General features: G+C 44.3%; 1 protein-coding gene across 9 annotated transcripts in view; it reads right to left on the reverse strand.

Moving 5' to 3' along the window:
- Positions 1-842: 842 nt before the first annotated feature.
- Positions 843-13,929, reverse strand: part of PRDM16 (PR/SET domain 16) — a 306,284-nt gene continuing 293,197 nt past the window's right edge. For 8 of the 9 annotated variants that reach the window (XM_035344711.1, XM_035344710.1, XM_035344712.1 and 5 more), the window contains 4 exons: positions 8,177-8,346; positions 7,199-7,373; positions 5,829-6,059; positions 843-2,484 (listed from right to left, as the gene is read on the reverse strand). In XM_035344711.1, the coding sequence (XP_035200602.1) occupies positions 2,472-2,484; positions 5,829-6,059; positions 7,199-7,373; positions 8,177-8,346 (589 nt within the window). In that variant the 3' untranslated portion in view covers positions 843-2,471. Of the gene's footprint in view, positions 2,485-4,743; positions 4,919-5,828; positions 6,060-7,198; positions 7,374-8,176; positions 8,347-13,929 lie in introns of all 9 variants that reach the window. The other variant, XM_035344715.1, reaches the window with a different exon arrangement.

A 13,929-nucleotide genomic window follows, 5' to 3' on the forward strand; every position in this document is an offset into this window, starting at 1 on the left:
AGTTCTTTTATTATTTTCAGTTGGCCCCTGGGGAATAATTTAAAGGCCGAGCGCCTGGGCAGGGCGGTGCTGCAGCAGCAGCGAGCGGGCAGCAGGGGCTGGGGGCGTCCCACTGCCCCTCGCAGACCGGTGCCTCCTGACAGTGCCGGGTCCTGGGCCGTGTCTGCCCGGGAGCTTTGTGCAAATACATGAAGCAGTTCGGCTTCTGCTGCCTGGTGGATTCAGAGCCTTGGGCACTTTCACAGGGTGATGCGGAAAACCAAATGGGAAGGGCAAAATTTCTTGGATAATACACCGACGCTGCTAGTTTACCTTTTGTTCCTCCTATACTGATGATACCCTAGAGATGCTTTCCTCCTCAGGTGGTCTGAGGCTCCCAGCTATCCAAAACCAGCCCCAGGTGTGCTCTGGGGTGCAAAGAGTGAGTTACAAAGGGTCCCTAACAAAACCTCCACTTTATCTGAGTAGCTGTTTCCTTCGTTTCCGTGTGCTGGAATGGGGCTCCCGTGTTGTGCTTCTCCATCCTGGACTGGCACAGGAGCTCCTGTCTGGTTTCTTTCAAAGTCGGCAGAGCCTGAGCATGGCAAGTACTTACAGGCAGATACACTGACCACCGTGTGCTGCTTCTCTGGAACCAGCCATCAAGCCAGTCCTGCAGGCAGTTACTACCAGCTATGATACCTGCTAGAAGCATGCTGGCACTAAAATATGCCAGACCCAACGGGAAAGGCTCCCCCTGGCCTCTCTGGCTTCGCACAGCCAGGCTGCCAGAGCACCCCAGGCTCCAGCCGGCGTTCACTCGGTAGTAGCAGCAGTCGAAGCCTCGGAATTTCTCATTTTTATCACGTTGCAAATAGCAAATTCTCAGGACACGCATCCTAAATTTTATCTGGATAGCCAATGCTGTTCTTGGAACAGGTCTAATCACTTCCCAGACGGTTCGGCAATTCAGCTTTACCTGCAAAATCACTGCTGCAACACCGGGTTGTAATTACAACGCACAACAGCACAAACGTCACAGCATTTCTGGAGGTTGCTTTGTATCGGTAAAAAAAGCAAGACTTCGAAGCAATCTGAAATCACTCATAAAATATCTGTGAGCAATTTTAGAGTCAGAAAGACAATTCTGTTCTTATATGTGCTCAAATAGTGGGTTGAACCCCTGACACTGCTGAAGAAAGGGAACTTTAACCTTCCTATTAAAATTACAGGCCAGCTGGCAGTGTGCTACTCATCAACAACCATCCAGCAAACCAAACCAACGGCAGGAGTCAGAAATTTCTGCCACAATTCCCGGATACTGCCGACACTGAAAAGACACCACTCTGAAGCAAACCCTGGGAGGCGAAGCAGAAGCTGCGAGCGCCCCGCCGCAGGCCGGACCTGCCCGCCCCGCACACCTCCCCGCACACACCTGCACCTCTCGGGCACGGATTTACCCGGGGTGCTCACACCTGGGGAGGTCCAAGCGGCCCTGCCATGAGGCACGGGGCCAGAGTGGGGCCGAATGCCACCACCCGCTCGCCGGAGATTTTCTGAGCACGGATTTTGTTCTGAAGCACTCAGGATGCTCTAAGCGCAGGCAGCAGCCCAGGCACAGGCAGAAGGGCTTTCAGGGCACAGCTGATGACTGTGAACCACGTATTTGCATTACACATCAACAACCCAGCCTCAGCAATGCACCAGGCTGAAGATTTCTCAACCGGGACACCGCATGTAGCGTAGCATGACCGCACGCAGCATGGCCTCAGACTCGAGAAGCTTTGGGCTGTGCCAGTACGTTTGGTTGGGAACAAAGGATAGGACATATTTCTGTGGGAGTGCACAAGTTCAGATTCTTTTTGAGGTCAATTAAATTTACCCTTCCCTGGTGTAACTCCTGTGACTGTCAGAATTGCACCAGGGATAGGTCCGATCTGGCTCCCTTTCCTTGCTATCCCATTATTTGGCGGAGTTGAAAGCATTAAGCTACCACACGGTTTCAAGATGTCATTTATATGTGGGCTTCTCTGGCGCAGTGATACCATCTTGTAATGTTAGAGGGACCAATATTTGATTGCACTGTTGCAATTCATGTCTTGCTTATGCTATTCCTACAGACTGAAGTCCTGGGGCTGCATCAGTTATCCAGTTTTGGAGAGGTTCGTTCTGATAAGTTACAAATGAAAACTCTGGATGGGTAAAAATGCAGGACTGGTAGGTCGGATGCGACAGGTTTCTTTCTCAGCCATAAATCCAGGCCACTCCTGAGGCCTTCTCATCCATCTTCTGCTTGCTGGGATTTTTGCTAGGATAATTGCAGCACCACCGCCTCCTCGCTGGGACTCTGGCCAGTGCCTTGTTGACCTCTCAGAGGTGGTTGATGGGGTTAAAGGTCCCCGACTCTGAAGCTGCTCCTGCCATGTCCAACCAAGCACCCAGGGAGTTCTGGGAGGACGTGTGGAGGGGAGCGTTCTCAGACAGGGACAGCATCATTGCATAAGCCTGCAGGAGAAGAGAGTAACGCAGGGGACGTGTGAATACGCACGCAGGGTAGGCCACAATAACCTGTGCGAAGCACAGCACCACCTCACCAAAACCTAAGATCGCCAGCACCCTTTGGCCTGGGCTAACCATCTTGCCAGTGGGTCTAGATCTACACCCACATGCAGGGATGACACCCATCACTCCAGCTACTTGGAGCTGCCAGAGCCCGCAGGCCGGGCTGGGCAGGCCATGCCGTCCTTCCCTGGCTTTTACAGAGCCAAACCGCTCTGCGCCAGGCTCTGCACCTGGTTACACACCCACACTCCTGCTCTAGCCTCTGCTGCTGGGGGACAGTGGCTGCATGCAGGCCGAATGCTTCGTTTTGCTTCTAGAAATGTACGCCCAGAGACAAGCAGCAGCTAACAGAGGCTGGCACCGCTCACACTGCTGCAGCACGAGGGGCAGCTGCGGGCAGTGGCCAGGCCCCCTGTGCCCCCTGCTTGGCACGAGCCCACTGCTGCCCGTGGAAACCTGCTCGTAAGTATTTAGGAACGCAGGCATGGAAAGCTCGTTGGTGTTACCAGTGTGCTCATGTGTTCTTGTTGGGTCATTGCTGCAGTGAAGTGGTAAGTGTCTGCTGAAAAAACTGCTTGGAGACTTGTGTTTGCTACCTAACCATCTGCTTGCTTCTCTAAACCAGATGCTCTCCCTCTTCCAAGACTTGTATGCCTTTTGCATCCTTTCACAGCCCAAACAAATGTGAAGCCTTGGGTAGGTGATAACCTCGTGTACTGGAGGTAGAAGCCTGTGTAACTGCCACCTGTGACATGAAACAGCAGAGGACGCAGTTTCCCCCATCCTGGTGCAATGGATGCTCCCACGTGTGAGTGCAGTGGTGGCTGTGCAGCCCTCTCCTTCACGCTGAGGCTGCACCCACCCACGCACAAACCTTTGCAGGGCAACAGCCAAAGACCACACCTTATCTGGGACACTGGTACAACACTCAGTGCTGTAGGACCCTTAGCAATGCAGCTGTGATGGTGACAATGCTAACCGGTCCTCCAGCTTCAGCCTCTTAAAGGCTGAGAGTCAGACCTACTTGTCAAGTCAACACACCATCTGCTGGGAGAGGTTCAGCCTGGTAGTGTTAAGGACATGCACGCTTCTCAAACTGTGTAAAAGGCAGACAGCTCCCAAGGAGTGCTGTGCTGCTCACACAAACGGTGTTTTACGACTGCATTCCCTGGTTCAAATTATTTAAATTACTTATGGTCATTTAAGTGTGACCAGGCTTGCACCTCATTCAGTATGAACCTTGTTCAAAAAACACAGACCCCTGCCAAGCATCAGACAGACCTAACAAAGTTGGACGAATTTGAAAGGAGCAAGCTTTCCCAGGTAGTTAGTACATTTGCCATATTAGTAACAGCACACATACACGAGTCAGGCAAGTGGCTTGTGCTTTACTTAGTTCCCCCTGGAAAAAAGCCATGTCCTGTCTTCAAGCAGTCCCTTCCCCCAGCTTTAGTCCTAGCACCTACTGTGGAGGACGAAACTTCACCAATTCCAGCTGATGATAAATCAAAAATCTCGTTCTGCTTGGCAGCTGCATTAAGCTATTGCTTTGCTGGACACTGAGGATAGATTTCAAGACACATTCTGCTGCTTGACAGTTAGAAAAGGACTCCAGTGCAACAGCTGAGCTTATCCCCCGTATTAAATATCATCAAGCCTCCACTAACATGCTTGACACTTGTCAGGATGGACATTATTCACGCCCTTTACTTTACACCACGTTCCATAGCTAGGTGCAAAGTGGTTCTCTGAAAGCTGAAGCCCAAATTCCCTACACAGCCAACGACGATCATTGGGCAGTAATTCCAAGCACCTTTCTTAGAGGCTTACAGTTCAAAGTGTTGAGTGTGAGCTCTCCTGTCCAGCACAGTGAAGCATAAATACATACTAGTCAGAAAAAGACATTTATACAGACAGATAAAAACAGACAGATGCCGCTAGCTTTCTCTATAAGCATGTTCTCACAACACAGGCTTAATGATAAATTGACCTGGTGACCTAGACCTGATGCCCACTCCATTTGTTCTCAATTTCTGTATAGTTGCAACAAGACAGTTCCCACACGATTCACTTATTACAGTCAGAATTCCTGCTCACTGGATGGGGAAGAAAATAAACCTTAGCTAAAGGAGGCCAGCTGCTTGCTAATCCTATAGTACATGCTGGCGGCAAGCTAGATAAAATGTTCTGTCATATACCCACCTGGTTTTTAGCCTGCCTGTACAGAGTCTGTTTTATTGTCTCAGAGTCTAAGGTGGAATTAAACACATCTTTAACTTCAAATGCTTCCTCGGCTGCTTTGCGAAGATCCAGCCCCTTCCCAAAATTCGGCATCTGCTCCAAATCTAACAAGCCGGCTTCGTCCTCCTCAATACACCTGTACCAATGACCAGGGGAAGGGGTTGACCTGTTGTTAGCTCGTCTCACCGTTCGCAGACTCGCCAATGTGAGTGGTGCTAACCCAGTGCCTGCATGCACATACCATGGGGGTCTCACAAGCCACATGCGTGAGCGGACAGACAGACGAACACAGAAATGACACAAAGTGCAAGGAGTAAAGAAAAAGTGGAGAGCATGACTATGCACGTGCAAGCATTAGTGCTATAAATATTTGTGGTTCAGCCTGACTACAGTTCACTGTGTGGAGGTGTCCAATTGCTGCCCACTCCTCGACACGTCTGACACAGCATCAGTGTCCACAGAACACTGCTGCATTCTGAGCTGCAATGAAAATAGTGATGCACCGAGACTGAATAAGAGGCTGCTCTTTGCATCACAGGACTTTTGTTACGAATCTCAAACTGAGGCAGAAAAAGCAACGCTAAGCCTACACCATGGCTAACAAACGAATTTTGAAGGTTAATCTCAGGAAAAAAAAATCACTTTTCCCCAGAGCTCTGGTGACTTCACTTGAAGTCAACATTTTGTCACAAATAAAATGGGGAGCACAGTACAAACTGGGTTGCATACATATGCCTCTCCCTTTGCCCTGACCAGGGTTTTAGAGACAGACATTATCCACTGAACTGTGGTATGCTGAAAAGGTGTTTTCTCTTAATACGCCTCAAGTCTTGGCTATACATCTTATCAGAGATTCTCCTTGCAGTCCACTTGTTTCGTATCCCCCACCATGGTGAAAATGGAATCTTTCAAGTGAATACTTAAATCAAACTGGAGGTATGACATATGGCTTGAAAAATAAAACAGTAGCACTCACAATCTACCACTGACACAGGGTCAGATGTCTGGCCCCCATTTGACTTCTCAAAGGGAACGGCCCACCTCACCTTCGGGTGTGGTCAAAGCTCATGGTGAGAGATGTGGGCTCTTCATCTTCTTCATCCTCGTATGCTCCTCGGGGCTCTGCGGTGGGTGATACTGTTTCATCCTGTGACTTCCCTGTCAGGCTGTCATCGTCTTCCTCTTCCAGTTCTTCATCTTCATCATCCACTTCTTCTGTTTTCTCATTTGATAATCCATGACACTGGGAATTGCCATCAATATCCTGGATTTCTGGCCTGAAATATTTGGTCAAGGGGGAAAGAAAAAAAAGAAAAAAGAAAAGATACCAAATGAGTAAGTCATGCCTTTTCACTGCAATGTAAGACTTTATTAATTTTATATATGCATATGCATGCAAACATGCAGAGATGTATCTTTGTACATACACATATCATTTACACTGCAAGGAAAAGGAAAACTGACATGTTTTAGGCAGTTAAAAATCAGCCTTCACAACTTCTTAACAGCCAATGAGCATGTCAAGTACATACCAACCCAAATGCTTTTCAGACTAGAATTTTGTCTAGTCTGGATTTAAATGATGCTTTTTCATCTCTCATAATGTAACATCTGTGGGACAAGGGGCTTTCCTCCTCTCTGCTTCTGTATTCTAACAACCTCTCTTTTAGCAACCAGAAGGAGGAAGCTTCCTCACAGCGTAATCCAACAGCCAGACTAAATTCTCTCTCGCATTACTTTGCTTATTCATACCCAGAGCAGACTCCAAGAGATTAGGAGTTTTAAATTACACTGTGAGAATGAGAGTGTGATCAGCAGTGCTATGGACTAAGAACCCAACAGGATGCCACCAAGTGACGTAAGGCAAGCGTAGCATCTTCACCAGAAATTTTATGCCAGCACGTTCCAGACTTCTTACTGCTCCCTACATGGACTGTATCATTCTGTGCATTTCTCATACTTACATTTTGGACTTAAACCTTAAACCAGAAACGCAGGTGCCTCTGATCTGTGACAGAACAGGCCAACTGATTTTATGGCAGAAGGTCAATGGATCACTAATGACAGTTTTATCTAGCAGTGAAATTGCATTTTATGACAACTGTTGCACTGGAGCTAACTGCAGCAATCTGCCTGCCTGCAGTTAGCGCAACTGCATTACTTGCCCCCACCAGTTGCAGCTAAACTCCGAATATTAGCATCTCTCATGTAAGCCCTCCTAACTTAAATCACTTTCTGAAAAGACTTAACACCAGGATTAGAGCTTAAAGTTGATTGTATTTTCCTTCCAAACTGCTACATTTCTACATTTCTCTCTTTTGAGTGTTTTAAATCACGTACTGCAGGACAGAGGCTGACTGGTCTTTTAACCATGTTAACAATACATGTCACCAGGTAATTTTATTTGCTTGTCTACCTTTTATCTGATAAGGTTGATGCTTGATTCATTTCACTATTTGCAATAAAATTTCTGATTTCAGAGAAATACGAATCCTCTTTTTCATCTAAAAGTGCATGGTTGTCTGACTCCGAGTTTGGGGAAGAGGCACTGGTCCCAAGGTGGTTTGTAATGACTCCAGAGTGCTGGCTCACTGAGTGAGAGAAACAAGAAAAGAGAACAGGAGAAACAATCAGATGCTGTCAAAGCTATTATTAAGAGGAAAAATCAAGGAGGAACATCATGCAACAATCCCCTCACTATACATTGAGAATGTGATATTTAAGAGAAATCTCATGGACCAAAGCTGCCAACAGAGGCTCATCTTTTCCAGACCTGAACTACGGAGAGAAACATGGATGGTATTTAGCATTTACAGATGGTATATACAAATTAGGAACCACTATCCATCGTATAGCAGTTTGCCTTTATATTTACCATAAAGCTTTTCCCTTGGCTGAGAGATCACTTAGCTGGCTTCAGCACAGGAATTTCTTCCCTCAGTTTTTCTCTCAGGACAAAGTCTGTTTATCTTCTTGAATTTCACATAAATCTACACATACATTTCAGGTTGAAAACCCCTGGTAGAGCTTGGTGTGTCTGCAACAACTTTGTACCAAAAGATCTCATGATGGGAGGTTACGCTCCCTGGATAGTGTCCCCTGTGGGTTAGTATCAAGACTGCTCTTCCATGATTGGAAAAGGGCACACGGGCCTGATGAGAGTGAGGCAGAGCTGAGTGCTCTGCCTGCGTGCCTGTGCTACCGTGATGCACTGCAGCCATACGTATCACTGGCTGCGTGAGGAGGTGGCATTTGGTTTTTACTACCTAATGATGGTCAACATAAAGAAACAGTGCTTTCCATAAAGGCCTCCCCAGGTGACCAGAGAGATGAGACCATGGGGTCTTCTCCCTCCGGCACCCCAGCAGAACCACCCAGCAATGCCATTTGCTACCTGGAACGTTCTCGTGTTCGTGTTTCTTAAGATGTCGGTCCAAGTTGGTCTGCTGCCCGAAGCACCGGTTACACAGGTGGCATTTGAATGGCTTCTCCTTGTTATGGATGTTTCGAACGTGCCGCTGGAGGTTGGAGGAAATGCTGAATGACCTGTCACAGTATTTACACCTGAAAAATAGAAGCAAATGCCAAAGAGTGCAACGTGAGGGGAAAAAAAATAGAAAAATCTGACTACCAGAAAACCAGAAAATGTTGGTCTATAAATCTTTACTCAGCTGAGGACCTGGAACGCACGAGGCATTAATCATTCCAGACAAATCTAATATTATTGTTACTCAAGGAGCACAAAGAAAGGATTAGGATTAATTAAGAAGTGAGCCGTCCAAACAAATAAGAATTTTAAACAAAATAATTACTTTTCCACACATCAGTGTAAAAATAAGAAAGGTGAGTTAATTTATTTCTCATTTTGTAGGGGAGGCAGGTGAAATATGGCTGTGGGGAGAGGAGAAAGAAGACAGAATGAGAAGAAAGAAGGGAGGTTAAAAATATGAAACCATTATTAGCTAGCACATCCGTACACGACGCAGTTATCTGGACATACAGACAAACCTAGATTTATTTCTGAAATTCCTTGTGGTGCTCAAGATACAGGCAGTAGAGCATGCCTTTAAAGGCAATTATGGTTATTATTATAGTACAATAGCTCCCAAGAAATACACTGTAGTTTCCAAACAGGATAAGATTTACTCCTATGTAGCGAATATTTGGTTTCTGATGAAAACAATGTGCAGCGTAAGGAGCCAAGCCAGAATGTTTAGGGAAGCTGCTGAGTGAAGAAATGTTGTCTCTGAAAAATCCCTCGGCAGGAACCACGGTAGATGTGTTGGAAGCATGTTCAAAGCTGCCATCCACCTCTCTGGATTCATATTCCCCCCAAATAAAAGCAAGGCATTTGCAAATCCCGGTGCTGTGAGCTCGGACCTCTGCTCTCCCTCCCAGCGCTGGCACCACTGCAGCCGCTGTACAGAAGAGGGCAGCTTCGAGCCGCAGTGAGAAGTTTCGGGACCAAACCTACAGAAAATCAATTCTTTGAACCAACCGGAGTCCCTCATTAGGTCTCCCTTTAAATACATCATTTGTACCTCAGCACATGGCTGTGCTTCCAAAGCCCACGGGAAGCAGACTCCCTTCTCCACTCCCGAGCACTGCAAATCCTGCACACTTATGGGACAAAATAAAAACTGCTCACAAGCCCCCGTAATTCCAGCACAAAACCACTTGCTTTAGCTGAACTGCTCTAAAAGCAGAATTTGTCCACTGAGCTGAGCTACCGTGTGATAAGGCACAACGATGGTGGGCCTAGGTGTGCATGTTTTAGGAGTGCCATTAATCCACTGCTCCAACAGGGCACACAAATGGATCCTGGGCTTCTGTCATTCAGGTATGAAGCTAGATTTGTCTTGACAGTAAGGACATAGTACCATTTTCCTGCAAACACAACAGATTCAAATGCGAGAAGGGGGTGTAAGTGTAAAAAATCTATATTGTCAAACACATAATTTCCAGATGTGCTACAGCTGTGATTTTTATTTGGTTTCTAAAACCAAATTTATATTATTTTTGGAAATAGCAGAGATACATTTATGAAACACTCTCTCTGAATATTTATGGATTCCTTGTTCACCTCTGAATTTCCTACCATTAAACCACTGAAAAATATTACAACATTTCTAATAATGAACATTTATTATTAATATTATCATAGGAAGAAAGGCAAATCTCTTACTAAACCCCAGTTTTGTCAGACTTAAAAAGTATTTTTTTTTTCTTTTTTCAAAAAATGTGAACTGAATGACCACAGAAGACAAGACATTATTTGAACATCAGCTGGACAAGGAGTTTATATGCTGACAAGTTTAACATGTATGGTTTTCCAGCTCTTACTCTCCCCCTACCTGCTAGCAATGAATCTGATCTCATGAGTTGCCAGGCTTCTACTGTTCAGCATTTCAGAAAACTGCAATGTGCAAAACAAATACCCGATATCCTTCTTATGCTGTGGGGTTTTCCTCAGCAGCTTTGCACAGCTGATTCTACAAATACTGTACCATCAGCTCCCTCCTCTCTGCTGATGCTCAAGGTTTTGCCTCCCTGCCTGTCTGCACCTCGTAAGCAGGAAATATTTCTAGATCAGATCACTGCTGATCCCGCTTTGAGACGGACCTTTGCTCACTCTGGGTTGCTTTTCCCATATCCTTCTTACCCCTCTTCCTCAGACTTGTCCTCCTCAGTCCAGCCTTGGCTTTGTGCTGCCGAGGGCCAGGCACGAGGGGAGCATCGGGGCTCCGAGCGCACCGGCGTGCGGCTGCCCTGGGTACCCCGCGCCCATCACTCACACCGGCAGCTCCAGGGACTTCAAAGGCAGTGCTCGCATGAGCAAGGCAAGAGAGATCTGGCCTCCCGTATGTCAATTTATTTAGATGTTCAGGAAGTCTTTGAAAAGTTCCCTTTGACAGGTCCTCGCTCTAACTATGAGCTATGTGGATCCAGGTTCAGATACGGAGAAAGGATAAAGAGCTTGTTAAAAAAATAGAAAACAGAGGGGCATTGGAAAGGAGCAATATCTAACGTCTGAAAGTAAAGGGACGAGGGAGACGTACTGTATTATTTGTGGTCCCAGAGGGGTTGGTACTTGGATCTCTGCTGGTTTTAATCTAAATAAATGACCCAGACAGAGGAACCAACTTAAATTCAGGGAAGAGGTGAACACAGAGGCAGAAGAATAAAGCTCAAAAGAAGCTGTATTTACTTTGTAAACAGACTGACAAAATGCTAGTAAAATTTCTTGCTTATCAGTTTAAAGTAACACACCAATAGGCTAAAAAAATACAAAGCAGGACTGAAGGATAGCTAAGAAGGAGCCAAAGCTGGAACGCGGGAGCTCTAAGGAACAGCAGACAGGGCTAAGTCAGAGCTGGAGGCAACCTGGATGCTTGGTATGACAAACTGGGGAGGGGGAAAACAGACAGCAAACAACGTAAGAATGAGTAACTCAGCTAATCACCGTAAGAAAAAGAGAGTTTGGTAACACTACGAAGGTGACGGTAAGGCATTTGATAACATCCTTCGTGAAGTTTCAATAGCGTGACTGCACTTGCAAAATTTTACATTTATTTGATGATCGCTGCGAGTAGTAAAACAGAACACAAAACAGTCACAAAGCGTAAAGCACTTGGACAGTGACTCTTCCTAAATATCAAGTGCACTAACAGCAGGGATGAACTTAGCCTATTTTTAAAAAAAGAAAATGAGAGAGATTTTTATTGAACTGTGTGCAATCTGAAATGCCATGGTAGATGTCAGCTTTAGTTGTTAGTTTCAGCTTAATGCAGATAACAGGACACGGGGGCCTAAAAGGAAATTAAAGAAAAACAAATTCAAAACAGACGTCAGGAAGCACATCTTTATAGGAGGAATCACAGCCTTACAGGCAGTGCTTAAGGACTGGGTGTAATTCAAGAATCAATTAGATGGCATCCTGGAGGGAATGGACATTTGAAAGAAGAAGGAAAAAAAGCCTTTCTAAATTGAGTAGCTCTTAGTTATTCTCAGTCCAAGTTTTATATAGTTTGTGTGATTCCAGGGACTGAAAACAAAAGCAAGAAGCAAACTCACAGCTACAGTATACCCTTATGTTCATGTGTTCCAAGCATAAGGAGCTTCATTGAAATCGCCTTGCCTGCATTTTGCTTTGTAGCTCGGAAGGACAACAAACTCCTGCTTTTCACAACTTGAGTTGCCACATAAGTCTGATATGATTTCACAACAAGCCCAAGTTAGTTTGCATTTCTCTGAAAGATGCAGTTTTAAGCTCGATAGTCCTTTTTACCATTGGGTTTTGAAGTACAAATTTTTGAATTTTATAGAAGAATGAAAAGAATTGTGTCTAATTCGATGCTATAGCATGTTGTCTTTAAGCCATTTCAAATCACTCTGATTTTTAGAAAGCAACAATACATTAGCAGTTACTCCTCACTCCCCAAAAAACATGTAGCACTTTCCCTTTTCAATATGAATTAATTGACCTTCACATTGCTCATTTACTATTTATTCCTACCTTATGCCTAATTAAATAGACAGCTAGTAACTTTAAATGACTTTGTAAAAGCCACACCACTTATCAATGTCAATCAGGAATCAAAAATCAAAGCGTCTGCATGTTTCTTAATCTGTATGTGGACATTTGGTCAGTGTGTAGTAGATTTATGAACATTTTAATTCATATTTTAACAAACTCCAACACTGACGGAGTCAACAGAAAAAAACAAACACATTTTCACAATAAAATGAAAAATTATAAGCAAGACATTAATAAACCCTGAAAAATCAGCAACCTGCTTTTACCTGCATAAAGTTGGCACTCTGAAAACAAACTTTCAAAACAATTACTGCTGCTAAAGTTGGAAATCTCAGTTCTCTGAGAGCAAAAGAAAATCAATGATAATTAAGCTCTTCTGTAAATGTAGCACTAACTCTCAGGAGTGCTGTTATAATGCAACGTTGTCCAGAAGTCAAACCTCTGTTGCAAAAAAAACACACGGCCCATTTTCTGGGAGAAGACCAGATCAAATAAATCTGTATTTTCCTAACCTTTGTTAAGTTGCAAGTCTCCTTTTTTGGAAGAAAACTGGATTAACAATCTCTGAATAATTGGGAGTGAGCATTCTACTCAGACAGGGGTGTAGAGTGAATACACAGCATTCATTCAAGGCATATCAAATAACGCAACTGAAAAATCAGAAGAGCAGGGAATGGTTCCAAAATATATGTCTGCTTCAGAGAGGTTTTTTTTTATTATTTTTAATTTACCTAATGTCTACACTCAGAATTCTGTATGACTCCATATGGAAAAAAAAATGACTCTGTATGTACATGGGATTACAATGTGGGAGAAAGTGGCTTCTTAAGTTAAACTAAGCATAAAAATTTGATATATTTGACCAGATGGCCTTTTGCTGCTCATAAATTTGCTTGTTTCTCTTTATATAATAACTGTTACATTAGCTTTGTTGTGAACTTATGACTGTGTATGGAAATACCATAATACTAGCTACCAAAAATGAAATTGTTCAAATTGTTGCTACTGTTTGACAACATGCAAAACACTTACTCATGTTATGGAAAACACAATGCTTGATTTTCAGTGAGCTCTGTATTCATCATTCATTCAGTTTTGCTCATATACTATTCTAAAAAGAAATGAACCTAAGCGTATTTTTGGCCAAAGTTTTTTTGAAACTGACTGCAAAACACTAAGAGAAAATATTGGGCAAAAATATTCTACGACAAATGATCCTTCATACACATACACACACGTACATATATTTTCTCGTGAGGTTTATTGAAATCTAAAAGACTCGCTTAAACAGGAGTCCCTTTAGGAGAGCCCAATGCCCAGGCTGGAATGCGCTGCCTGCATTTTCTACAAATGTGTCTGTACGTGCCCTTTTGTCTATACACAACACAAACTGCAGTGTAAAATCAGACTTTTACGTCCACAACTAGAAGAAAATAGTACAGGCTTATACCTTAGACACCTAAGTCAAACAGCATCTGAATTCTCACCCTCTGATCGATCGTTCTTTTTAAACTTTGCCACTTAAGCTGGAACACTACCTAGCTTAGATTTTAAAACACATATACCACAGGGCTTTTTTTTTTTTTTTTTTTTTTTTTTTTTTTTTTTTT

The sequence above is a fragment of the Oxyura jamaicensis genome, chromosome 21 (assembly GCF_011077185.1).
Source record: "Oxyura jamaicensis isolate SHBP4307 breed ruddy duck chromosome 21, BPBGC_Ojam_1.0, whole genome shotgun sequence".
NCBI classification, from domain to species: domain Eukaryota; kingdom Metazoa; phylum Chordata; class Aves; order Anseriformes; family Anatidae; genus Oxyura; species Oxyura jamaicensis.